Below are 27,961 nucleotides of genomic sequence, written 5' to 3'. Positions count from 1 at the left end.
CAGGTATTTGTGGGAAGGGGCCTTGATTTTGGGAGTTGTAGTTCACCTCCATCCAAAGACCACTGAACCCAGCCAATGACGAATCTAGACCAAACTTGGCACACAGACTGAATATTGCCTGCTGTGGATACTGATAGATATTTCGGGGCCCCAGGAATCTGGAAGTTTTAATAGTTCACCCCCATCCAGAGAGTACTGCAGCACACCTGGTACACACGCCCAAAATGGCCAACTTATAATACTAGCAGGGTTTGGGGAGAATTCAGCCACGATTCTGGGAATTGTAGTTCACCCACTCCAAACACAATACATAACATTAAAAGACAAATAATACCATTCTCATATGCCCAGTACCTACTACTGGGCATCGCTGAGTCCCCAAGCTAGTGTGTGTGTGTATATATATAACACATACATACAGCCGGGTGTCCCCTGGACAATGTCCTTGCAGATGGCCAATTCTCTCACACCAGAAGTGACTTGCAGTTAAAATATTAAGTCATACTGAAGATTTCTGTATTTCTGTACAGAAATTAAGAAAACTGTGTGCATGGTTAAAAATAACAGTATAGAGAAAATATGTGGTCGGAGGGATGGGTGATCGGTGGTCAACACGGGTAGTTTTTATTATGAAAAATTAGTTAAATGTTAATTTTAAAAAGGACACATATAAGAAGACTTGTGTGAATAGTCCATCAAATGAAAGTGGAATGCATCGCACAACATATGTACAACTATCAAGCTTAGAATTCCTTGTTATTTTGCAGAATTGTACAAAATAAACTTTTAGAAAAAAAGTCATACATTATTAATTATAATATGTTACAATCTTGTAACACTCATTGGAAGTCTAAAATTATATATTTTTTAAAATGCAGTTTGTAGAGATCACTCTGTTAGTACCAACCTTTAAAGAGTCTGAAGAGCATCCTGATTTAATTATAGGTTAATTAACTATTTTCCCATACTTTGATGATCTTCGCCGGGAACTGGACAGGGGGAGTGTGTCCCTGCTGGTTCTGCTGGAACTCTCAGCGGCCTTCGATACCGTTGATCACGGCATCCTTCTGGGACGCCTCGCGGGAATGGGACTTGGAGGTACTGTTCTGCAGTGGCTCTACTCATTCCTAGAGGGTCGGTCCCAGATGGTGTTATTGGGGGACGCTTGCTCGGCCCCACAACCATTGACTTGTGGGGTCCCACAGGGCTCTGTATTGTCTCCCATGTTGTTTAACATCTACATGAAGCCACTGGGAGAGATCATCAGGAGTTTCGGGGTCCGGTGTCATCTGTATGCAGATGATGTCCAGCTCTGTCACTCCTTCCCACCTGTCACTAAGGAGGCTGTTCAGGTCCTGAACCGGTGCTTGGCCGCTGTGTCGGACTGGTTGAGGGCCAACAAATTGAAATTGAATCCAGACAAGACAGAGGTCCTCCTGGTCAGTCGGAAGGCCGAACAGGGTAAAGGGTTACAGCCTGTGTTGGACGGGGTCGCACTCCCCCTGAACACGCAGGTGCGCAGTCTGGGGGTGATCCTAGACTCATCATTGAGCCTGGAACTTGTGCGCCAGCTGCGACTGTACCTTGGGAAGCCGGATTTGGCCACGGTGGTCCACACTCTCGTTACATACCGTTTAGACTACTGCAATGCACGTTACGTGGGGCTGCCTTTGAAGACTGTTTGGAAGCTTCAATTAGTCCAACGGGAGGCTGCCAGGTTAATAACTGGAGCAGCGTTCAGGGAGCGTACTATTCCTCTGTTACAACAGCTCCACTGGCTGCCGATTAGCTGCCGAGCATAATTCAAGGTGCTGGCTTTATACTATAAAGCTCTAAACCAGGGGTCTCCAAACTAAGGCCTGGGGGCCGGATGCGGCCCTCCAGGGTCATTTACCTGGCCCCCGCCCTCAGTTTTATAATATAATATATTGTATATACATATAATATTGATATTAATATTATAATGTAATACAATATAACACTAATAATAATACCATATAATAATATTAATTATATATTCTATATTACATATAATATTACTAATATTACAGTATAGTGGTATAGTTCAATATAGTAATATATAATACTAATATTGTGCTATACTAATAATATAATATATTGTATGTACATATAATTGGTAAGCCACTCTGAGTCCCCTTTGGGGTGAGAAGGGTGTGATACAAATGTAGTAAATAAATGCAGTAAATAAATACATAATAATAAATAAATAAATTTTAGACTTAGGCTCGCCCAAAGTCTGAAATGACTTGAAGGCACACAACAACAACAACAATCCTAATTAACTTGACTATCTCATTGGCCAGAAGCAGGGCCACACTTCCCATTGAAATCCTGATAAATGTATGTTGGTTAAAATTGTTTTTATTTTTAAATATTGTATTGTTCTTTCATTGTTCTTGTTGTTGCTGCTGTTGTTGTTTTTGCACTACAAATAAGACATGTGCAGTGTGCATTGGAATTTGTTTGTATTTTTTTCCTAATGATAATCCGGCCCCTCAACAGTCTGAAGGATTGTGGACCGGCCCTCGGCTTAAAAAGTTTGAGGACCCCTGCTCTAAACGGTTCTGGTCCAGCTTATCTGTCCGAACGTGTCTCCCACTACGACCCACCTTGAAGCTTAAGATCATCAGATGAGGCCCTGCTCACGGTCCCGTCAGCCTCACAGGTGTGGCTGGTGGGGGCAAGAGACAGGGCCTTTTCAGTAGTGGGTCCCCGCCTATGGAACGCCCTCCCCATTGAAGTCAGGCAGGCTCCCTCCCTCCTATCCTTCCGTAGGAAGGTTAAGACCTGGTTATGGGGCCAGACCTTTGAATAATAATTGGCAGCGTTAATTATTATCATGTACGCTGGAACTCAATCGACAGACCCAGTTTTTTTAATTGAACACGCCTACCTGTATTTTATAATGTGTTTTATGAATACTGATATAAGTTAATAATAATTTTTTAACTGATTTATATTGCACTGTATAATTTTTATATATGTGTTTTATTGTAAGCCGCCCTGAGCGCCCTGTTGGGCGAGAAGGGCGGGATATAAATATTGTAATAAATAAATAAATAAATACTTAAAAATGAATGTTGCTGGCTGTTAAATAGTATGTGGCCGATCACAGAGAAACCAGAGAACAACTCAGAACGTCAAAGCATTTAAGCCTCAATGCTATGCTTGTATCATTTTGGCACAATTCTGCAGTGTTCAGGTGGTGGGGTCACGACTACCTGTGTTTACCTAAAATAATTTTTGGTCAAATTGCTACTCCTTACTTTTTGTCTTAGCTTCTTAGAGGGGGTGGGATATAAATAAAGCTTTATTATTGTTGTTGTTGATATTAATAGCTTTTGCATTTAATGAGCACACCTAAGAATTCTTTCCCCATCCTTTAGTAGTTCTGCTGTGCATTTCACATCACTGATGTTTCAGGCTGGTGTTTGGTGAGAAATTGATTCTTATATCTGTTTCTTTATAGGTGCTATATTACTTTAGCTCAAGCCTTAGGGATGAGCATGGGGGGAGCACCAGCTGGGCCTGCAGGAACTGGCAAAACAGAAACAACAAAAGACATGGGAAGATGCCTTGGAAAATACGTTGTGGTTTTCAATTGTTCTGATCAGATGGATTTTCGAGGACTGGGAAGAATTTTTAAAGGTTAGAATACCTTCTGTTATGGAAGCGATGATCTTATAAAACTGAGTATTCGGTTTGAAGTCAAGATGTATCCAAGTGCGTGTTAACCTTTATTTTGTATGAAAAAATGACAAATTCCTTCATATTATTGTTTAAACTTTGTTTTGGGCTACATCACCCCATGGAAGCCACATGGAGATTCCCAAAGAGGTGTTCTCTCATATAAACTCATGCACACATAATTTTTTTATTTGTGGTTTTATACATAGTCTAAAACCCAAAGAAATGTATTGTCCCAAACTGTCTGTGCACGGCTTCTTAGTTGCTAATCCACAATGTTGCATTTTCACAATATTTCTTTTACTAAATTGTATTATTTTTTAAATTAACATGCATTATTCCAGCTCTCAACAGTTTATGGATGTAGCTTTTAGAATGTTTCTGTTTTCAGAGGTCTTTGATTGAATTGCTTCTAGGTTAATGATTGCTAGCAATCTTGTTGCATAAATGTTGCAAGCCATAATGTGGTACAATATAAACAATTAGATTCAGTAATAAAAAACAGCAGGAGAAACAGTGTGATCATAGAGCTGACAAGAACTAAATGGTGTCTACTTCAGTGGGCTCCCCCCAAATCTTCCTGCTTTCTCTGAGGTCTTTTCTGCAGGCCTGCCCTGAATCAGCATGGTGTTGTACCAGTTCAGCAGCCCAGGGCAGATTCGGCACCACTGTTGGCTACGACAGTGACAGAATTACATACTTTATGCTGAGGACTTCATCTTCCTCCTTTCATGCCTTGTGACTTGTGAAAGAGGATGGGAGTAGTGTGTGTGTGGGGGGGGACCCCTCTTCCCCTCCTTCTTTGTGAGTCACAAGACATGGAAAGCAGAAGAAGCCCAAAGCATAAAGTAGGTTGGATGACACAGGAGCAGGGGGAGTGAAGTGACAGCCACCCCATGTCACTGGGCCACCTGAACCCAGGGAGTATGGGATGGCAGTTGGGATACCTACAGCTGGTTTTGCATATAAACCGGCTTCAAGTTTCTTTGCTGATATAACTCAGGAGAGAACCTGAATCTTCGTGTAGGATTGAGGTTTTCCCCTGAGTTATATTAATCTAGTGTAGAGCAGCTTTCCCATCTTAATCCGTATCAGTCCATGTGCATTTTGTGGAAACCAATGGGCTGATCTATCATCACACCATCCTAGATGGGGCCTGAGAGACTGGGGGAAGCAGAAATGGGGCTTTATGCAGTCTCAACATCTCCAGACCACTTTTTAAAAATCTGGCAAAACCAGATTTTTCTGTCTTGGGAATAATATACAAGGGCTATCCAGAAACTATATTACGTTTTGGAATTAAAAATTAACGAAGTATAGGATAAAATATTTATTATATGCAGTTAAAAGCCATACTTCAATAGTACCTTTAAACATAGTCCCCATTCAAAATTAGGCCCTTTTTAGAACTATTAATGAGTTTACAAACTTCCTACCCTCTGCAGTTTCCCGCCGCGTAATGAAACTCAGCCAGCTGAAGAATGAATGCAGGAGGGAGGAGCAAGCAAAACACCCGCTCTCGCTTCTTTCGCTTCTTTCGCAAGATCTCAAGAATCAAAACATTGAGCCTTTCCCTTCCTGTCAGCTCAAGGAAAAGGCGTGGGTTTATCTCTCCTTGCAAGGAGGAACAGCCAGAATCGGCCAGGACGGTGGCTGCTTTTCCTCGGAGGCTACACCGCTTTCCTCCACACGTGGATTTACCTCTCCTTCCGAGGAGAAGCAGCCACAGTGCAGTATAAAGTGCAGTATAAATTTATAAATAGTTACAGTACATGTCTAATGGGCCTATTCACTGAAAAGCACGCCGGAACATCCACGTTTTCAATTCCCGGTGGAAGATGGGCAATTATGGTGCCAGCCTAATCTCCCTGGGGAGAGAGTTCTAGAGTCGAGGGCCACCACTGGGAAGGTCCTCTCCCTTGTCCCCAGATGATCTTAGGGCCCGTGTAGGTTCATAGGGGAGGAGGTGATTGCGGAGATAAGCAGGTCCTGAACTGTTTAAGGCTTTATAGGTAATAACCTGCACCTTAAATTGGGCCCGTAAACTTACTGGAGCTGCTTGAACAGGAGGGTTGACCGCTCTCTGTAGCTTGCTCCAGTTATTAATCTTTGTACCAGCTGTAATTTCCGAGCTGTCTTCAAAGGCAGCCCCACATAGAGTGCATTGCAGTAATCCAACCTGGAGGTAAATAAGGCATGGACCACCATGACAAGTCAGACTTCACGAGGTACGGTCACAGCTGGTGCACAAGCTTTAACTGTACAAAGGCCCTCCCGGTCACCGCCGACACCTAAGCATCAAGCATCAGTGCTGAATCCAGGAGGACCCCCAAGCTGCAGATCTGTGTCTTAAGGGGGGGTGCAACCCTGTTGAGCACAGGTTGCCACCCTATGCCCCGATCGGCCACACAACTGACCTCGAGGACCTCTGTCTTGTCAGGATTATGTTTCAGCTTGTAAGCTTTGATTCAGTCCATCAAGGCGGCCAGGCACCAATCCAGGATCTAAGAGTAGTAGAGTTGAGTAGTAAGAGTAGTAGAGTTGAGTGTCATCCACGTAGAGATAGCACTGAACTCCAAAATTCCAGATGACCTCACACATCAGTTTCATGTAAATGTTAAAAAGTAGTAAGAGTAGTAGAGTTGAGTGTCATCCGTGTAGAGATGGCACCGAACTCCAAAATTCTGGATGATCTCACACAGCAGTTTCATGTAAATGTTAAAAAGCATGGGAGACAGTCTGAGCAGGAGTCTCCCAGCTTCACCAACTGGGAATGGCCTTCCAGGAAGGAATGGAGTGATTGCAGAGCAATGCCCCCAATACCCATTCCAGAGAGCCGTCCCAGGCGGATACCATGGTTCATGGTATCGAAAACCACTGAGATGTCCAAGAGAACCAACAGGGTCACACTCCCTCTGTCAAGTTATCTGCGGAGGTCATCCACCAAGGTGACCAAAGCCATCTCTGTGCCGTGTCCAGGCCTGAAACCAGACTGCAATAGATCTAGATAGTCAGTCTCAGACATGAAACCCTGTAGCTGCGAAACAACAACCCGCTCCAGAACCTTGCCCAAAAAGGAAAGGTTGGAAATTGGCCGGTAGTTGTTAAGCACTAACGGATCAAGGGACGCCTTTTTCAAGATTGGTTTAACCTATGCCTGTTTTAAGGTAGATGGAAAAAGTCCCTGGTCAAGTAAGGCATTTATGATCCTCACAAACCAATTTACCAGCTCCCCACTGGCATGTTTTATCAGCCAACATGGGCAGGGCTCTGAAGCTCATGTGGTTGCCCTCACAGTTCCAAAGATCCCCTCGACGTCATCAGGGCAAACAGTCTGAAATGAATCCATTAACACTAGACAAGCAGGTGGTTCGGTTACCTCCATAGATACTGCTTTAAGGCTGGTGTCTAAATCGGAGCGAATCCGAGCGACTTTGTCTACAAAATGATGGGCGAACTCACCACATTGAGTTGTCAGGTGGTCTTTATCCCCATCACAAGGATAAAGAAGCTCCCCCACCACCCGAAACAACTCAGCTGTTCTGTTGGTTGCAGAAGCAATGTGGGCAGTTGAGAAAGCTTTTCTGGCTGCCCGCAATGCCGCAGACTAGGCCTTAAGAGAGGCTCTAGCCCGTGCTCAATCAGATGCACCTCTACATGACAAGAGAGGACATTCAGGGGTGATCATGTCTACCGCCCTGGCCATCCCATTGTTATAGAGATCCACCAAGGCTTTGACAGGATCACTAGCCGCCATGACAGGAAAATCCCCAAGAGACATCAGGAATCCATTTGGACCATCTTAATCAGTCCACCACCTCTGCAGAAGCTTTGAGCTGTGGTTAGTCTAACTGATATGATGATGGTCAGTCCATGACAACGGAATAATGTTTTGCTCTTCCACACTGACTTTTCCTCCATCCACAACAAAAACTAGGGGGGGAAAGCTCTATGAGTGGTAATATGCTATTTGGCTACATTTCTCACCCTACTCCAGTTAACATTAAAAATGGTTTCTCTAAATAAAGCAAACTGATACTTTTTTTTGGGGGGGGGGGGCATTTGGGGTAATCTGTGCAATGCTTAGAGGTTTCTTGAGGTAGCAAATGGACATTCACATCCCGGCCATGAAAGTCTTTGACAACACAAGACGTTCACATCCTCTGAACATGCCCAACTCTAGATTAAAGCTGATTTTATCAGATGCCAATTTCTTTAAGAACCTTCAGTTGTGTCAATGTTGAGTCTGCCTTCATTAGACTTTAAGTGAACTTTTTGATTATTGAAAGTACAGTGATTCCCAGTGTCTTTGATAGCTCATTGTGTAAAAAAGGCACAGAGTCTGCCCCATTTAATCCAAGCCTTTTTCTACCCTGATTGAAGGTCTTGCTCAGTCTGGATCATGGGGATGCTTTGATGAGTTTAACCGCATAGATTTACCAGTGTTGTCAGTTGCTGCGCAGCAGATTGCAATCATACTGACCTGTAAGAAGGAGAGGAAGAAGAGTTTCATTTTTACCGATGGTGATAATGTGGAAATGAATCCTGAATTTGGGCTTTTTTTGACAATGGTATGTACACCAAGGATGATGGGAAGGAATATTTCAGCTCAGTAGAACTAGAGTACCTGCAGTTATTGTGGCTTGATTCATAATATATATATAAGACACTTTGGCCTGGCATTGAGAAAAAAAAATTGATACTACATTGGATTGGATTCTCATTAGCAGCAGTCTCAGACAGATAAAACAGGTGGATATTGTGTTGTTGTTGTTGTTGTTGTTGTTTATTTATACCCTACGTTTTCTCTCCACCAGGAGACTTGTACATTGTTAAAAGATCTAGGTTTCAGAAAAGCAAAGAATTGCTGATACATTTTCAGGGGCTCATTTTTTTTGAACTCATTTCACTAATTCACATTTAGCATGGGTTATCTACCAGTAGATGGTGGAGTAAAACCCTGGAACCATAAATTGCGATTTCATTTGTTCAGAAGACTTTCAGCAGGAGCTTGTGTGGCCTGAGGGCAATCATTGCACTGCTGTCATTTCAAGCAGGTTACATGAAGTGGTATTCACAAGGCAGAAGAACATGAGCTTGCAGGAATAACTGAGGGCACACCTACACTGACTATATAATCCAGTTTTAACTTCAAACTACAGCAGAAATACAACACTACCAAAGCATACTGCAGTGCAGATTAGAGCTTTTAAAGTGCATCAAGCAAAGCTGGGGAAAAGTAGAAACATTCCCATTCTGGAGAGCTTTTGGAGGGGGTGGACAAGCTTCCAAGTTGCCTAAGATGGGAAAACTATGTACAATTGTACCTCTTGTCAGTGTATAGACGGCACTGAATGTACATTCTGTGATCCACCCGGAGTCCTCTTTGGGGTGAGAAGGGTGGAATATAAATACTGCAAATAAATAAATAAATGGTGGCTGCAAAAAAAATTTACTGAAGGGAAATTGCCTGAGATTTTCCTGTTATACAAATGAGGCTGGTATGACCAAAACTGATAATTATCTGTTAAATCAGAACCCTGGATATGCAGGCCGTCAAGAACTGCCCGAAAACTTGAAGATCAACTTCCGGTCTGTGGCAATGATGGTTCCTGATCGGCAGATCATCATCCGTGTCAAGCTGGCTAGCTGTGGTTTCATTGATAACATTGTCCTTGCAAGGAAGTTCTTTACCCTATACAAACTTTGTGAAGAACAATTGTCTAAACAGGTACAAATAGTTATACTGATTGTTCCATCTCTTGGTGGATGAATGTTTTCCAATCAGCAACCTTCTTAAATGCTATTAATAGCAGTGTAGATCATGATATTACATGTTGGTAGTGCTAGTGCACGAGTTCAGTAATTCTCTCATTTCATCCCAAAATACAAGGATTTGAACATTCAGAATACAATATAGAAACTGTTGTCGCTGCTGACTCTCATGTCTGAATGCACTCAAGATTTTCATTCAATCTTTAAAAGTATTCTCCAAGGTACTGGACCTATGTAATGGGTACAAATCAGCATGAAATTCCCTGTTGTATAGTGGAAGAGACTCTTCACTCCTATTAGGGAGCCAAATACCTTCTTGCAGTGAAGTTGTCTCCTTAGGACACAAAGCACCCAGACACAGAGTTGTTTGTTCCAACCAGGAGGTTTTTCTTTGCAGTAATAATACAAATGTTACAAACTCTCTCTCTTCTATCTTCATACACCAACCTCCAACCCACATCAACTCAAAAAAGGGCTACTACAAACAGTGAACCTTAGGTTAATCCAGAGTCACTGATACTGTTATTACTTAAAGAAATTAAAAATCCTGATAACATATAGTGGTAACGTATGACATATTTGTCTGTATTTATTTCAAATATAGCTATTGCAAATCATGCCACTTATTTCAATGACTAAATATAGAGTTATTGTTTTGGTCACAGTTCCATATTCCATCTGTTCATTTCTATGTCAGAGGGATTATATTTATAAGTCTAATTTTTCCTGATTTAGGAGTGGGCAAGCCAATTCATTTCAATAGAACTCTAAACCAGACCTTTTCTTGAAAAGATTAGTAGGAATTTTTTCATTGTTGGTGAAAGCGTTCTCCATTTGTGCCAGCCTAAAATCTTTTGTCCTGTTTCTAGGTACATTATGACTTTGGCTTGAGGAACATATTGTCAGTTTTGAGGACCTTGGGAGCAGCCAAAAGATCAAATCCTGAAGACACAGAATCTACCATAGTCATGAGGGTCTTGAGAGATATGAATCTTTCTAAACTGGTAAGCATGAAATGGATGCATACTAACAGCATATTTGGAAGCCTTTCTGTAGGTGCTAGAGTTGTGTGTGGAATTCGTTTCTCCTGCTTCCTTTGTTTCTTTCATGTATTTCATTTCTTTGGAGGCACAGAACAGGAATGCCCCTCCTGCAATGGAAATCAACTAGAAATGAAGCCAAGCAGGAGAGGGTCCCAGCTCCTGGCCTGCTTTTTGGCATCACAGAGTAAGAGGTGCCCGGCTGCAGGCCCTGGCAGGTGTGGGCTGTCCTGCATGCCACACACACTCTCTTCTTGGAAAGAGAGTGAGTGTGGCAGGCAGGAGTCTGTAAGAGGTGTTCAGCTGCAGGCCCTGGAAGAATAAGAGGTGCTTGGCTGCAGGCCTTGGCAGTTGTGGGTGCTCTTGGCCTGCATACCACACACACTCTCACTTTCCAAGGAGAGTGTGTGTGTGTGTCATGAAGGAGCACCTGCCAGTGCCTGTAGCTTATCACCTCCTCTAGAGCAGAAACAGCAGGTAAGAGAAAGCCTCTTTAAAGTGTGCACTGGGAAAGGGAGCCTGGGTGGGAAGCCCACCCCAAAATGGGTCAATAGAAAATAGATCTTTGACACCAAAGACTGAAAATAGATATGCCCCCCCCCCCAATTACTGGAGGCTCTCAAAAATGGATTTAGTCCCCCACCGAAAACCAGGACATGGAATGGGTCAGGATCTGAATACACAACCTTAGTAGGTGCCTCTGCTATCAAAGTTGAGGTGGATATTATTTCGTGGTGGTGGCCACTGGGTTTTGGCATGGCAATTCCCTGCCTTACTCATTCTTTTGTGGCCATCTCAAGCAGTTCCTTCAAGATATGTTAGACATAGGTACCAAGTATCAGTGGGCAAACCAAGAAGGTGAGAAAAGTGTAGGTAGTTAGTTACAGTAGATAGCCAGAGTAATTAAACCCTTGAATACTGAAGGAAGGAAAGAAGAATGTGGGAGAAGAAAAGAGAAAAGTGTAAAAGATGCAGAGAATGAGCAAAAGCTTTGAAAAAAGCTGGAGATATAAAATAATAATAATAATAATAATAAAACTTTATTTATACCCCGCCACCATCTCCCCAACGGGGACTCGGGGCGGCTTACATGGGGCCATGCCCAGACACCATACAATATAACAAAATAAAACAACATATCATAACACAATATAACAGTGCAAAAATAATCATATACATTACAGCACAAATCAGAGAAAACAGTAAAAAACAGGGCGGGCCACATGAACACTTAATTAAAAACTCGGGAGAGAGAGACATAGGAATAGGGGGAAACAGGGAAATAAAATGGTGGAGCAGTCTAAAGGATAAAAACCAAGGGGAATGGCCAGAGCAATATATTACATTTACTCCCCAAAGGCACATCGGAAAAGCCATGTTTTTAGATCTTTCTTAAAGGCTAAGACCAGAAAGATATCATGATACAGATGAGGAGGGGCAGAGAGAACAGGAATGTAAACAGGGAGGAAGGATCGAGGCTAGAGGATAGCAGGATACCTAAAATAAAGCTCAATAAGAGAATGAGAAAGAAGTTCGTGGAGCATCTATTGGAGCATGGTTACCTGAAGTGTCCTTTCTTGAAAAAAACAAAACAAAAACAAAAGCGTGAAGCCCCAGGCAAGAAACTGTCATGACCATTAAGAATTACTGGAATAATAGAATCTTTATGGGTTCATTTGAGGGAACTGAAAAGAAAGATTTTTCCCGTAAAAAGAATATCGAAAAAACTGATGCTGGGGGAAAAAGCTTTAGTATCAAAAATAAAAGTAAATAAAGCTTGCATTTTTCATCTTGTCATTTCCTAGATGAATAGCGAGCGTGACCTTTATGGGACCTTAGTGACACAAGCAAGAAAAATCCAAACCTTTGTTCATCTCTTGCCCATTCTTACATCTTTTCAGAATCAGACACAGATGTATTTAAATCTATTCTGCCTTGGTCAGATTACATCTAGAATATCATCTCCAGTTCTGGGCACCACAACTGAAGGGAGATGTTGACAAGCTGGAATGTGTCCAGAGGAGGGTGACTAAAATAATCAAGTCTGGAGAACAAGCCCTATGAGGAGTGCCTTAAAGAGCTGGGCATGTTTAGTTTGCAGAAGATAAGGCTGAGAGGAGACATGGTGGCCATCTATACATATGTGAGGGAAAGTCATAGGGAGGAGGGAGCAAGCTTATTTTCTGCTCCCCTGGAGACTAGGACGTGGAATAATGGTTTTAAACTACAGGAAAGGAGATTCCACCTGAACATTAGGAAGAACTTTCTGATTGTGAGAGCTGTTCAGCAGCCCCGGAGTGTGGTGGAGGCTCCTTCTTTGGAGGCTTTTAAACAGAGCCTGGATGGCCATCTGTTGGGGGTGCTTTGAATGCGATTTCCTGCTTGTTGGCAGGAGGTTGGACTGGATGGGCCATGAGGACTCTTCCAACTCTATGATTCTAATTTAAAGGGGTGATTTGGGAACTAACCCCAATCACTGAAAATTACCCGAGTTCGCCAAGCCGCTATGAGACCATTAAAGAGCCCAAAATTCGTTGAGGACAAAACACCTTTATTGGTAGCTACCGGCAGACAGAGTCACACAGCAGTGTGTGGCTGGCAAAAGCTGTCGGCCAAGAGTGTTCCCACCTCGGCCAATTTATAGGGCAGTTGTTTACAGATTTTAGTTCCTCTTTCTGGACTGGAATTTACTGGAAATCCCCCAGATCAGTTTGTGGTGAGCTAGAGTTTCCTGCGTTGTCAACAAGTCCAGGATGTTCTAACCGCAAGGTTTCAGCAGGTGCAAGCATAACATATGTAACGTATATATGTTGCATACAATTCTCGGAATTACCCTAACCGCAAGTACAACCGAAACTGATTATTGCTAAACTTAGACACATGCTGCAAAAACAGCAAGTTGCAATTCTTTATAATTTAGAGGGGAGACTGATCCTCCATTTCAAAGCAGACAGGCAATTCTAAAATGGAGTCACTTTGGGCTCAGTGACCCCTTCATTCCCCCGTTTTTTTTTCTTGTAACCAAGGAAGACATTTTCTTGGTTACACAGGCAATTTCACCTTCCCAATTACAGTGGGGTGGTGTCTTGCTCCATGGTGTTTAACTGCATATACATGACACGTTGAACTTCCCTGTGCTGACTGAAGGTGGCAGTGATCAGTCTCGCCATCATGTTTCTTAAGCATGACATAATACAAGGCAAAAAGAGCAAAGCAAGAAGTATAATTAGCAAAATTATAAACAATACTTTGATGAGGTCTCGTAACCAATTAAGATTCGGGAGCCAGCCAAAAAGCCAATCCATCCAGCCGGTTCCCTTGGGGGTGTAAGTAGCCCTTATGGTGGAGACAACGTTGTTGATTTTGGCCACATCAGATTCAATAAGCCCAGACTCATTGACATAATGGCAACAAGTTGTGTTCAGCCATACACATAAGCCACCCTCTGCTGCCAGAAGGTAATCTAATGCCATCTTGTGTTGCATAAGGACTCCTGCTAGTGAGTCAATTTCAGTCTGGAGTGCCTTCATGCCTATAACGGTTTGATTGGCCAAAATTTCCAGCTGTGCGGAAAGCCTCCTTAGTTGTTTGACATTTAGGGCAACTCCCACCCAAGGGAACAGGATTGCTCCAAATCTTTCTCCCTCTGTTAGGTATGTATTCTCAGGATCATAGCCACGTTTTTCATCATAGGATCTCTTAGGCCTGTTCCACCGGTCAGCTGCTTCCAATGCATGCAGGGGCTGCTCTCGCGGGTGTATCCCAATATTAGTGGGGATTAGGGTACCAATGGTGCAGGTACCAACCCATAGTGGGGGTAAGACTTTACCTCCCCACTTTCCACATATCCAGAAGTATCCCGGAGGCAATCCTCCCATTGCATGGTTATCAAGCAGTATACCGGGCCTTGGCCTTCCAGGAATTTGGTATTCCATTGGGAAGTTTCCTTGTGTCCGGAGCAGATCTTGCCGCGGTGGGGGTGCGGCTCTCACCACTGGTGATCGTGGTGAAGAAACAGCACCACCCACAGGCGGTTGTGGTGGAGCCGCCGCTCCCGCCTCAGGTGGTTGAGTTGCTGCCCGAGGCAGCTCCGACCCGGGCTTAACCACATATATTTTGGGGGGAGTGTTAACTTTCCCATTACGTGCCGGACGAGAGGGCGGTTTCTTGTCACCCCCCTCTGGTGAGGCCACTTGTCTTTTTAATCTCTGCAAGTGACCATCTCGTTGTGGCTGTGGCTGTTCAACTCCAAAGTGTATGTTGTCATAATACACAGGGAGAGTGAGATTACAACGGGGGTAATCTCCTACTTTTATGAGTTTGGCTTGGGGGAAGTTCTTATGATCAACTTCTGAAATCCCTTCCTCTGACCGTGTCAGACAGGCTGATGCATCTGGTGCAGAATCATCAAGGGCCAATAAAAATTGAGCCGAATCAGTCAACCCCTCTTCACTTGCATATGTCCAAGGGGTAAACAATTTCCATCCAGATACATCCAGCAGTGGCCCTGCTTTCATGACCCAGCCCTCATATTGAGAGTGAGGGCTATGGGCACAAATCCAGCAGTCTGCGACCTCTGCTTCTTTGGCTATTTCTTTAATTAATTGGTGGAACATGTTCTTGTCCCAACCCATCTGAGTCTGCACCAATGGCATCATTATCAATATCAATAAGTATAATTGTGTCCTCATTGTCACAGTGGTGTTTGTCCTTAATATCACAAAATTTCAGCCAACACAGAAACAAAATACAACCCACACAGGAACCCCCAATTCCCCACACCCAAAACCAAGTGTCCATTCGGTCTTTTGGGACACTCTCGGAAGTGTACCCTCCTTCCTTCTTCAAGGCGGTTCTTGGTAACCTGACCTCTGGGGCTAGCTCTAGGTAGCTTCGGGCCCCTCCTCTTCAGGGCAGCTCTTGGTAGCTTGACCCTTAGGGCGTGTGAGTGTGAATTTCAGTGGATTGTCCTTGTGTAGGTTTACCTTCCAGAAATCAGGATCTTTGGTGGTATAGTCCTTCTTGACACGAGTGTAATGTACCCACGGCTTTACACCCTTCAACTTCACAGCAGTAGGGGTTGTAAGCAACACCTCCAGTGGTCCCTTCCACCTTGGGCCGAGGGGATCGCACTTCCAATCTTTCAGCCAAACAAAATCTCCTGGTGAGAAAGAATGTAACGCAGTAACGGGAAAAGGGTAACGCAGCATGCCAGTATATTTATACAGTTTGTTTAACACTGTACCCAAAGCTTGGACCTCTTTTATCAATTCTTGTTTGCCTAATTCATGTATGTCTCCTTGCAGAGGTCTAATTTTCAGAGGGGGTCTTCCATACAACAATTCATAAGGTGACAAACCCAAAACCCTGGTGGGGGTGCATCTGACCTTCAGTAATGCCATTGGCAATATTTGAACCCATGTCATTCCGGTCTCTTGACACATCTTTGAGATGGTCCCTTTCAAAGTCCTGTTCATCCTTTCCACTTTCCCCGAAGATTGGGGCCGGTATGCACAATGCAATTTCCAAGCGGTTCCTAACAACTGGGCTAGGCACCCTAGGACCTGGTGGACAAAGGCCGGGCCGTTGTCACTCCCAATGTGTAAAGGTATTCCGTATCTAGGGATTATGTCCCTCATCATGGCACGGCTGACCTCTACAGCCTTCTCAGAGGTGGTAGGATATGCTTCCACCCACCCTGAGAATGTGCATACCATCACCAACATGTAATGAAATCTTTGGACTTTTGGCATTTCAGTGAAATCAACCACTAGAGACTCAAAGGGTGTCGTTCCCAAATACTGAACCCCAGGTGGAAGCAATGGCCCCATCCTGGGATTGTTCTTAGCACAAATTTCACATCTTAGAGCAGCGGTTCTGGCCAGGGCATGCAAGCCGTCCACCCAGATTTGCCGTTCCAAGAGTGAAGCCATTCCTGTCGCACCTAAATGGGTTTGTCTATGAACCTCCTTCACCAATCCCCACCCCAAAGCTTTTGGGACGAAGATTTTCCCATTGGGCAATATGAGAATATTACCCTTCCATTCTGCCCCTTCTGCTAGGGCCCACTCCTTCTCTTGTGCAGAGTAAGTCATGGACTCTACTGTGGGTGTAACATCCAATTGCAAAACTGATTCCTCTGATGTGCTCTCATCTGCTGCTTTCCTAGCCTGTTGATCTGCCAGGCGATTTCCCTGTGTTACCTGATCCTCACCGTACTGATGTCCCTTGCAATGCATGACTGCTACCTCCTTTGGTTCCCAAACTGCATCTAAAAGCTGTAAAATTTCTGTTGCATTCTTGATTTGTTGTCCAGCAGAGGTCAGCAGTCCTCTTTCCTTGTAAATGGCACCGTGGGCATGCAAAGTGGTGAAGGCATATTTCGAGTCAGTATAAATATTGACTCTTTTTCCTTTAGCCAATTGGAGGGCCCTGGTCAGAGCAATCAACTCGGCCCGCTGTGCGGAAGTCCCCGGAGGCAACCCCTTTGCCTCTAGGGTCTCCCCATTGCTATTCACCACTGCATACCCCGCTCTCCTTTCAGAACCAACCACACGACTTGAACCATCTGTGAAAAGCACCCATTCTGGAGTCTGTAGTGGCAGATCTTTGAGATCTGGCCTGCTCGAATATACTTCATCCATCACCTCTAAACAATCATGCTGCATCAATTCTCCTTCTTCCACTGGCAACAAGGTAGCTGGGTTTAAAGTGGCACACACTGACAATTTAACCTGTGGATTGTCCACCAACATGCTTTCATACTTAAGCATTCGGCTGTTGGTGAGCCAATGGTGTCCCCTGTGTTCCATTAAAGTCACTACTGCATGGGGACACTTTAAAATCACAGGCTGCCCTAAGGTCAGCTTGTTTGCCTCTTCCACTAGAACTGCAGCAGCCGCTACAGCTCTCAAGCATGGGGGCCATCCACAGGCCACATTGTCCAGTTGTTTAGACAGATAAGCCACTGGCCTGGGCCAATCGCCTACCAACTGAGTCAATACTCCTACAGCCAGGGCCGGCCCCACTCATGCGGCAGCTGACGCCGCCGCCTCGGGCGCAGGCCCGGGGGGGCGCCGTCAGGCTGGGCGGGAGGCGGGGCACCGCCCTGACGGTGCCCCGCCTCCCGCCCAGTGCGCCCTGGCCCGTCTGGCCTGCTAGAAAAGGCCAGACGGGCGAGCGGGAGTAGCGTGGGAGGCGGGGCCAGCTCTGACGCCGCTCCCCCCCCCCCCCCGCCCAGCGTGCCTTGGCCCTGCCTCCCACGCAGCGTGGGAGGCGGGGCCAAGGCACGCTGGGCGGGGGGGGGGGGGGAGCGGCGTCAGAGCTGGCCCCGCCTCCCACGCTACTCCCGCTCGCCCGTCTGGCCTTTTGTAGCAGGCCAGACTCAGCGGAGGTTTCTCCAGGCCGCGATTGCGGCCTGGAGGAACCTCCGCTGAGTCTGGCCTGCTACACAAGGCCAGACGGGCGAGCGGGGGTAACGTGGGAGGCGGGGCCAGCTCTGACGCCGCCCCCCCGCCCAGCGTGCCCTGGCCCCGCCTCCCACGTTGCGTGGGAGGCAGGGCCAAGGCACGCTGGGCGGGGGGGGGGGAGCGGCGTCAGAGCTGGCCCCGCCTCCCACGTTACCCCCGCTCGCCCGTCTGGCCTTTTGTAGCAGGCCAGACTCAGCGGAGGTTCCTCCAGGCCGCAATCGCGGCCTGGAGAAACCTCCGCTGAGTCTGGCCTGCTACAAAAGGCCAGACGGGCGAGCGGGGGTAGCGTGGGAGGCGGGGCCAACTCTGGCCCCGCCCCCCGCCCAGCGTGCCCTGGCCCCGCCTCCCACGCTGCGTGGGAGGCGGGGCCAGGGCACGGGGGGCGGGGCCAACTCTGGCCCCGCCCCCTCACTATTCGCCAGGGGCCAGGGCGAATAGTGAGGGGGCGGGGCCAGAGTTGGCCCCGCCCCCCGTGCCCTGGCCCCGCCTCCCACGCAGCGTGGGAGGCGGGGCCAGAGCACGCTGGGCGGGGCCAGGGCGCCGGTGGCGGGGGCGCTTTTCAGCACCCCCGCTTTACATAAAAAAATATCTCCGGCCGGCCCTGCCTACAGCCACTCCTTTCCGTTCTCCTACATACAAGTAGAAAGTTTTGTCCAAATCAGGCAACCCCAAAGCTGGGGCAGACATCAAGGCTTTCTTTAATTGCTCAAATGCATCCTGCTGTTCTGTTCCCCACACCAAGGGGTCTCCTGACTTCCCTTTTGTAGTCTCATGGAGGGGTTTGGCATATATTCCGAAGTTCGGAATCCATATACGACAAAACCCTGCCGCTCCTAAGAATTCTCTGACCTGTTTCCGAGTTTGGGGGGTAGGGATGGAGCAGATGGCTTCCTTGCGCTCCACCTCTAGCCTCCGAACACCTTTAGCCAAACGAAAACCCAAATACTTCACTTCCTGCTGAACCAGCTGAGCCTTTTTCTTTGAGACTTTGTAACCTTTCTCTGCCAAGAACTGCAACAAGGTCTGAGTTCCCTCTAAACATTCCTCTCTACTATCTGCACAGAGAAGAATGTCGTCTACATATTGGAGAATGGTCCATCCTTTATCATTTTTGACCATAGGCAGCAAGTCCTGTGCCAGGGCTTGTCCGAAAATGGTCGGGGAATTACAAAACCCTTGCGGCAATCTTGACCAAACGAGTTGACCTTTGGCCCCTGTCCCAGGATCCTCCTTTTGAAAGGCAAAAATCTTCTGGCTTTCTTCAGCCAGTCTGATGCAAAAGAAAGCATCTTTAAGGTCCAGGACAGTAAACCATTGGTGATGGGGTGGAATAAGGCTAAGCAGTGTGTATGGGTTTGGAACTACCGGGTGAAGAGGGACTACTAATTTATTTACAGCCCTCAAATCTTGGACAGGGCGATAAGACCCATCCGGCTTCCTGATTGGCAACAAGGGTGTGTTCCATGGAGACTGGCAAGGAACCAGTATTCCGTATCTCTCCAACTTCTCCAAATAGGCGGCGATTCCAACAATCGCCTCCCGAGGGAGCCGATACTGTCGGATTGCCACTGGATTGGCGAAGGGCTTTAATTCAATTATGACTGGTGGAACATCCTTTGCCAACCCCGGAGGGTTATCTTCTGCCCATACCTCTGGGACATTGAATGCTTCCCAGTCGGTTCTTTCTTCCAATACAGAATATAATCTCCACTCTTCCTCCATAGGTAGTTCCAAAGCCATTTTCAACTGCTGTTCTACCAGTTGCCTATCCGGACCTGTCCTGAAGCCTGCCAACATTGAACCATCCTCTTCAAAAAGCAGAGCAGCTCGCATTTTGCACAAAAGGTCTCTTCCCATTAGAGGCACTGGACACTCAGGCATATAAATGAACCTATGCCTGACCAGATGCCTCCCTAGCAAACATTCTCTTTCTGCCAACAAAGGACAAGCTTTTCGTCTTCCTGTAGCTGCTACAATATTTACATCTTCTCCAGTTGGGTGAGACACAGCCGTGTTCACCACAGACTTAGAAGCCCCGGAATCAAGCATAAACTCGACGGATTGATTTCCAACTTTCATATCGACCATTGGCTCCCCTGGTTCAATCCTAACCACTCCATGGCTACCCGGGGATCCGGGAGCCGGTCTGTCCTATTGCTCATACTCATCCTCCTCCCTCACGGAGGCCAATCCATGCACATCTAACGCGGGGTCTACCAATCCAGCTGCAACCGGAGCCCATCTGGGCTGGCCGGCAGCCCCACGGTTCTGCCTTTTCCCTTTCCAGTTTCCATTCTGCACTTTTCTATTCTGTCCTTTCTCAAGATCCACTTTGCAATCAGCTGCCCAATGCCCATGCTTGTGGCACCTTGCACATTCATTCTTTCCCAGTGGCTTGCCCCCTGGTCCTTTCTTTCCTTGTTCTCTCCCTTTCCAGCCTGATCCTCTGGGTCTTTGCGGCTGTCCCCCTTGGAACACAGCAGCTATGACCTTGGCCCTGCGAGCCACCGCTGTTTCATCTTTCTTTGCCTGTACAACCTCACGAGACAAGTAAACCTGATTTGCAATCTCCAAAATCCTTTCCAAAGTCAAATGAGCCAAACCAGCATCCTTCTGTAACTTTCTCCGTATGTCTGGGCTACACTGGCTTGAGAAAACACTTTTCAACACTATCTTCCCTGCAGCCTGATCCCTCTGATCATCCATGTCATAGGGAGAAAACTTCTCAAACGCTTCCCTGAGCCTTTCCAGAAATGCGACCGGGCTTTCATTCTTCTCCTGCTCCATCTGGTAAATCTTTTTCAAATTTGGGACCCTTGGAACTCCTCTCCTCAAAGCGCGCACAACCAAATTCTGATACAACCTCAGAGCATCCTTACCAAGGCCACGTGGTTCATTCAAATCCCAATGTGGGTCTTCCCTCACTGGGAATACCCTTTCCTGGTACACATCCACCGCATCTATACTATGAGAGGTTGCATGTTCCTTTGCAGCCTCCTGTCTACCCACTTGCGTCAACAACACTCGTTCTTCTGCCGTCAACAAAGCCTCTAACAACTGTTTCAAATCCACCCAGCTAGGATTGTGTGTCTGAATGATACCTTCAACCAGGTTCGCCATGCCTCTCGGATCTTCTGACCAGGCGGGGCGGTTTGTGCGCCAGTTCAAAATGTCCGAAGAAGTAAAAGGAACGTGTTGAAACAGAGTCCTAGTCTCAAACCTAGGGCGCCCCTGATCATCTAGGGACAATGGCACAAGTTGCGGCACCTCCCTTATGGGGCACAATGTTGCCTCATCATCACTTGATTCACTATAACAATGGGCTTGCTTCAATTCTACCAGCTTCTGGCGAGCATCTATTTTTGCCTGCCTCTCCGTTCGCTTTATCTCTTCTGAGGGGTAGAGCGGCTGGGGGCCAGAACTCACAGCAGGCTGCTCCTGCTTGGGGGCGCTTGCCGCTGCCGTGAGGTCAAGTCCCCCCACCGCACCTCCCCTTACGTGTGATGTCAGTGGAGTATAGAGGGTAGGTATATACGGGGGAGCCGGCATGGGTTCGTCAGCCGGATTCCCTGAATCTTGATAGGGGGGAGGTTTAGCAATTTGCCTTCCCCCTCTCCTTCCCATTGGGGTGCCAATTCCCCTCTGGGAATTACCTGAGGCAAGTCCTCTATTCCCCCCAGACATCACCTCTTCAACCACCATGCATTTGCATTCTCTCAACCAATCAGGCGGTTTCCTTACAATATCATACCAAGCTGAGATGTATTTGGCCTGATCAGGGTGTACCTCACCAACAAATCTATAGACATTTGCAGTCAAAGCAAGATCGAGTGACCCTTCAGGAGGCCACTGGGGAGTGAGGGGGAATGAGGGCCATTCCACCTCACACAGCGAGCGCAACTTATTTGGCTTCATTCCTTTCTCATATGTGTATTTGGAAAACTTATCAAAATTATCTAACATGCATTGGAGAGGGGTCACCGACCCCTCTGCTCCTTTGGATTTCTTTGATTCTTTCCCACCCATTGTGGTATGTGGAGTCGACCCTGGCCGGCACCCCCAGAAGATCAATGGCCAGTAACCGGGAACGCAAGGTCTTCTCCGCCCTCCCACAAGATGCGAAAAGAAAGCACAGAAATAAATTTTTCAATGGAGTATGTCCCTCGGACTGTGGTTGGATCTCCCGTGCACGTCCAGTTAATAGGGCCTCCTAGACCTGGTTGGATCTCCCTATCAGGTCTCTCCTAGAGCTCTTCCCTTTGGGTTTCTCACGTTTTCCCAAGGGCTTCTAACGGGACCCAGAACAATTTCTACAATTTGAAACTCTCCCTCCCCGCAATGCTAAACAACAGCGGTTTAAGAGATATACTTGCCTATCTGGCGTTCTGTCCCGCGGCGGCCGCCTTCCCACGAGCGATGGTTGTCTCCCAACAAGTTGGTTTTGGAGGAGAGCTCACCTTTCCTTGCCTCGGGTGTCACGTAGGGAACCGCTGGTCTTTACCTCGAGAGGCCGTGCACGTCTCAGCGCGGACCGTACGCGGCACCCCGGAAGGGGGAAGCGGCCACGCCTTGCTCCCAAGAGCAGCTCTTGAGTGGTCTACAACGGAACCTTGGCGAAGTACTAGAAATCCCAAAATTTCAAAAATCCCGGACGAGCCCCCAGAAATGAAAGGGGTGATTTGGGAACTAACCCCAATCACTGAAAATTACCCGAGTTCGCCAAGCCGCTATGAGACCATTAAAGAGCCCAAAATTCGTTGAGGACAAAACACCTTTATTGGTAGCTACCGGCAGACAGAGTCACACAGCAGTGTGTGGCTGGCAAAAGCTGTCGGCCAAGAGTGTTCCCACCTCGGCCAATTTATAGGGCAGTTGTTTACAGATTTTAGTTCCTCTTTCTGGACTGGAATTTACTGGAAATCCCCCAGATCAGTTTGTGGTGAGCTAGAGTTTCCTGCGTTGTCAACAAGTCCAGGATGTTCTAACCGCAAGGTTTCAGCAGGTGCAAGCATAACATATGTAACGTATATATGTTGCATACAATTCTCGGAATTACCCTAACCGCAAGTACAACCGAAACTGATTATTGCTAAACTTAGACACATGCTGCAAAAACAGCAAGTTGCAATTCTTTATAATTTAGAGGGGAGACTGATCCTCCATTTCAAAGCAGACAGGCAATTCTAAAATGGAGTCACTTTGGGCTCAGTGACCCCTTCACTATACACCTTTCTTAAAATTACTATTGCTGTTTCAGTTTCATCATGATGCTATATCTTTGTTTTTTTATTGCTTTTCTGTATTTTTCTACCATTGGTATAATATTTTTTATGTTTTTATTGTTACTTGCATATTAACAATAATGGAAAAGTCTCACAGGAGGATGAATGTTTGCTTCATGTAGGTTTGATATTCTTTTAAGACATATTGGAATTCCCAGAAGGGAAATAGTTCAGAATAGTACATACAGCAGGTATTTTTAAGATGAGTAATTCCTTTGTTTTAAACTGTGCTTTCAAAGTAGGTTTTGCAATAGATTTTTTCTCTCTTCTGATTTGCTTAAAACAGCTGGGAATGTCAAATCCCCATTCTTCTGATCAGCTAGTAACTCTTTGTATCTTTTCCTTAACCCCTTTGTATATCCACTTACTGTATTCCCATCCTGACTCTCTCTAAGTCCCCTTTGGATGTCATACTTTGTATATTATGTTTTTGTTTTACTTTGCAGTAATAACTATTAGCCAAACGTTTCCTAAATTTAATTTTTCACTCCCTATCCAGAAGCAAGGCTAGCCCTACCATTAGGCAGAGTGACGCAGTCACTAGAGTTGGGCCAGAATCCTGTTTCATCTGTTTCTTTCGTGGTTTTGTACCATTTCGTCCATTCGGATTGCACAGAATGGTACAACCACACAGGAACAAAAGAAACAGTGAAACGAAAGGCAGAGGGGAACGGTAGCCATTAGGTTGGCTGATTCACGTTGCTTGGCTGTAGCCCTGGTTCACAAGGCCTTCAGCCAAGTGCTAGGCATTCAATGCTTATAGGCCTGGCTCGCAGGGCCTGGTGCTTTGACGCCCAAGTCCTGAAAAAAATTGTTGTTTTTTTCCCGGAAAAGCCCATTTGTATAGGCACCCATTTCCATAATCAGCAAAAGGAAACGGAAATGGGGCCATACGAATGGAACAAACAGTAAGTAATTCCATCCAAAGGCAAAACCCTAGCAATCACCTCAAGTGATAGATGCTGCGAATGGAGGTATCTTCCATGTTGCTCCTTCTCAACCTCTCTGCTGTTCTCTGCCTGTCCTGTCCTAAAATAGCCTAGTACCTGAGATCTTGGTGTGAAACACAAGTCCATTGAATATGCTGAAGTAAATTTATTTATTTATTTTATCTCCATCATTTCTATCCTGCCGTTCTCACCCAAGGGGACTCAGGGTGGCTTACAAACTGGCAATTAATGCCAATACACCTTAATACAGTTTTTTTTTTAAAAAAAAAAATTAAAACAGTTAAAACAGTTATAATATACAATATACAAAGTTTAAAACAGTGCAAGTGCTTATGCCATTCGTCCATCAAACCTTGTACAAAAAGCCTTATTCCAGACCAAGTCGAAGCCAGTAAAATCTTATTCTTTAAATGTTTGCACGCATAGCCAGGTCTTCAGTTTCTTTCTGAACTCCAGAAGGGATGGAGCCTGCCGGATGTCACTGGGGAGGGAGTTCCACAGCCAAGGAGTCACCACTGAGAAGGCCCTGTCTCTCGTCCCCACCAGCCGCAATTGTGAGGTGGGTGGGATCGAGAGCAGGGCCTCCCTAGATGATCTTAAAGTTCTCATAGGCTCATAAGGGGAGTTACATTCAGACAGGTAAGTTGGACCAGAACCATTTAGGGCTTTGTAGGCCAAAACCAGCACTTTGAATTGGGCTCGGTAGCATATTGGCAGCCAGTGGAGCTGGCTTAACAGGCGAGTAGTACGATCCCTGTATGCCACCCCAGTTATTAATCTGACTGCTGCCCGTTGTACTAATTGGAGCTTCTGGGCCGTCTTCAAAGGCAGCCCCACATTGCAGTAATCCAGGCGGGATGTAACCAGAGCGTGGACCACCGTGGCCAAGTCAGACTTCCCAAGGTATGGGCACAGCTGGTGCACAAGTCTTAGTTCTGCAAATGCTCCCCTGGCCACCACTGAAACCTCAGCAATGAGTCCAGGCTCAGCAATGAGTCCAGGAGAACCTCCAGACTGCAAACCTGTGTCTTCAGGGGGAGTGTGACCCTGTCCAACACAGGCTGTAACCCTATACCCTGTTCGACCTTACAACTAACCAGGAGGACCTCTGACTTGTCTGGATTCAATTTCAATTTGTTCGCCCTCATCCAGTCCGACACAGCAGCCAGACACCAGTTCAGGACCTGGACAGCCTCCTTAGTGACAGGTGGAAAGGAGTGACAGAGCTGGACATCCTCTGCGCACAGATGACACCGCACCCCGAAACTCAAGATGATCTCTCCCAGCGGCTTCATGTAGATGTTAAATAGGATGGGGGACAGTATTGAACCCTGTGGGACCCCACAAGACAATGGTTGTGGGGCCGAGCAGGCATCCCCCATGACACCATCTGGGAACGACCCTCCAGGAAGGACCGAAGCCACTGCAAAACAGTGCCTCCGAGACCCATCCTGGCGAGGCGTCCCAAAAGGATACCATGATTGACGGTATCAAAGGACGCTGAGAGGTGCAGCAGAACCATGCCCCGGCCTAAAGCCAGAGTGTGCCGGATCTAGAAAATCAGTGTCAATCCAGTTGACTTCTGCATGTGAGAATATTCTTTCCCTTAGGTATTGAAATACATTGATTTGGCTTTGATGAAGAATGAAATATTAGCTACATGTTTGGCATTCTTAAAAAACATTTTATCAACACTGCAGATGGAACAGGAATCCTGTACCATAAGCTTTCAGTTTCATGTTTAAGTTAGCTTTCTTTTCTTTTCTTGCATTCGATATGCTCCAGTTTTTCTTGCACTGCCTTTTCTCGTGCCTATTAAGGTTTCTTCTTCAGGCAACCAAGCTGGAAACTACAATGACTCTTGAGAGCAATGTCATGCAAATGTGTGCATATTCGTGTGTTGTGGTTCATCTGTGAAGTGATTTCAGCAGGCACCATTATTAAGTAACAATGTAAGCAAGCATGATAAGAAAGAAAAGAGTAACTATTCTTTACTCCTTCTTTTTTGGCTCTGCTAGATTGATGAAGATGAGCCCTTATTTTTAAGCCTGATTGAGGATCTTTTCCCGAGTATTCAACTTGACAAGGCAGGCTATCCAGAGCTAGAAGCTGCCATTAGTAAACAGGTAATGCAAATACATATTTGTATGATGTTTCTTCAGCTTGATTGAATTAGCCATTCAGTAAATGAACAAATTTCATGAAAAGCTCTTTGAAGTGTGAATTCCCAATGCAAAAATAAAAGCGTGTTGGTGCTCTGTCAAAAAATTAATAACCATACCAGTTAGCGGATTCTTAACTTTGGTTTAATAAATGAACCTGTCAGATGGGATATGTTCAGGCATATAAACAGCATATGCTAAAACAGGAGAGAGAGAGAAGTAGCTTATAATTAAATCTCCACTGTAGCTGTTCACCAGGGCAGAAGTTCTAGTGGAAAGGTTAAAATGATGCTGAATTGTGAGCAGTACGGTTACAATACAAGGAAGTATCTTCAGATGTGTCTGGCTACACCTGGAAACTTATTCCAGTCTAAATCTGCCCTAGAGCAGCCCTGCACCCAGCACATACATCTGCTGGTATCCAAATAGGCCAGGGCTACATCATCTCTTCTGGGATATCATTTCATCGTGTGTCACCACTGCTGTTCCCTTCCAGCCCTGCCTGTCATGTCTACTGATGTCAGAATGGAGCACCCTGCTGGTTGCACAGGCACCCTATTTTGTGACATCATTAAGTATGACAGTGATGGCCAGGCACTCACAACTAGTTCTGTGGTTGCCACCCCTTTTAAGGAAAGAATGACGACAGTGGTGACCATCAGTCCAGGGAGTAGGGATGAAACAAACCTGATATAGTTGTCCAGATAGAAGCTTTAGGATGCACTGCAGTTTCCACCAAACCCTATGTGGTTTCCCCCAATTTTGCCTAAAGTGGCGCAAAGTTGAATTAAATCTAGAAAACCCAGGATACTCACCAGAGCTCACTGTGTGTCCTGGAAACAGAAAGCAGTCCTAAGACAATGCCTCTTAGTGATCCATATTCACTCTATGATTAGAGGACAAAATGAAAGAACCCTTCTTCACACATTCACTTCATTGTGAGTTGAAGCCTCTGCATAATTAAAAACCCCTTTAAAGCAGACAAAATCTTGTAGACTACTATACTACTATAGGCATTGCCTCCTGATGTTTCATCCACATCTATGGCAGGCATACTCAGAAGTGGAGCCTCTGGTGGTGCAATGGGTTAAACCCTTGTGCTGGCAGACTGCTGACTTGAAGGTTAGGCGCATCAAGCAAAGATTGGGGAAAGTCCAAAATAAGCCCCTTAATGCACTTCAGTGAGCCCTAAATGTAAACCACAAAACATGGTGGGGTTGTCATATATACATGGCGATACAGACCCCTCAACCTCTGAAGATGCCTTCCATAGATGTGGGTGAAACATCAGGAGAGAATGCTTCTGGAACATGGCCATACAGCCCAGAAGACTCACAACAACCCAGTGATCCCAGACATGGAAGCCATTGACAACATTACTGTGAAGACCTATTCTGAATCCACACAGTCTTTCACAATGAGGACATAGATTTCCAGATGGAAGGCAGTCTTGAAGGCTTGATGTGCCTTCCTCTTGGATCATTTCCCCATTTGCCTTCTATTCGTGCATCTTCAAAATCCATGACACCATTGGTAACAGCTCACAGATTGAGCAAGCAGGGATGAAGATATTGT

At 45.9% G+C, this 27,961-nt stretch overlaps 1 protein-coding gene across 7 annotated transcripts in view; it reads left to right on the top strand.

Moving 5' to 3' along the window:
• The window catches only part of dnah5 (dynein axonemal heavy chain 5), a 299,154-nt gene that overhangs the window by 111,526 nt on the left and 159,667 nt on the right, over positions 1-27,961 (top strand). For all 7 annotated transcript variants that reach the window (XM_062979391.1, XM_062979388.1, XM_062979389.1 and 4 more), the window contains 5 exons: positions 3,491-3,669; positions 8,092-8,279; positions 9,245-9,439; positions 10,353-10,487; positions 26,243-26,350. In XM_062979391.1, coding sequence (XP_062835461.1) covers positions 3,491-3,669; positions 8,092-8,279; positions 9,245-9,439; positions 10,353-10,487; positions 26,243-26,350 — 805 coding nt within the window. The remainder of the gene's footprint in view (positions 1-3,490; positions 3,670-8,091; positions 8,280-9,244; positions 9,440-10,352; positions 10,488-26,242; positions 26,351-27,961) is intronic.

The sequence above is a fragment of the Anolis carolinensis genome, chromosome 4 (assembly GCF_035594765.1).
Source record: "Anolis carolinensis isolate JA03-04 chromosome 4, rAnoCar3.1.pri, whole genome shotgun sequence".
NCBI lineage: Eukaryota > Metazoa > Chordata > Lepidosauria > Squamata > Dactyloidae > Anolis > Anolis carolinensis.
This window is presented reverse-complemented; position numbering and strand designations above follow the sequence as displayed.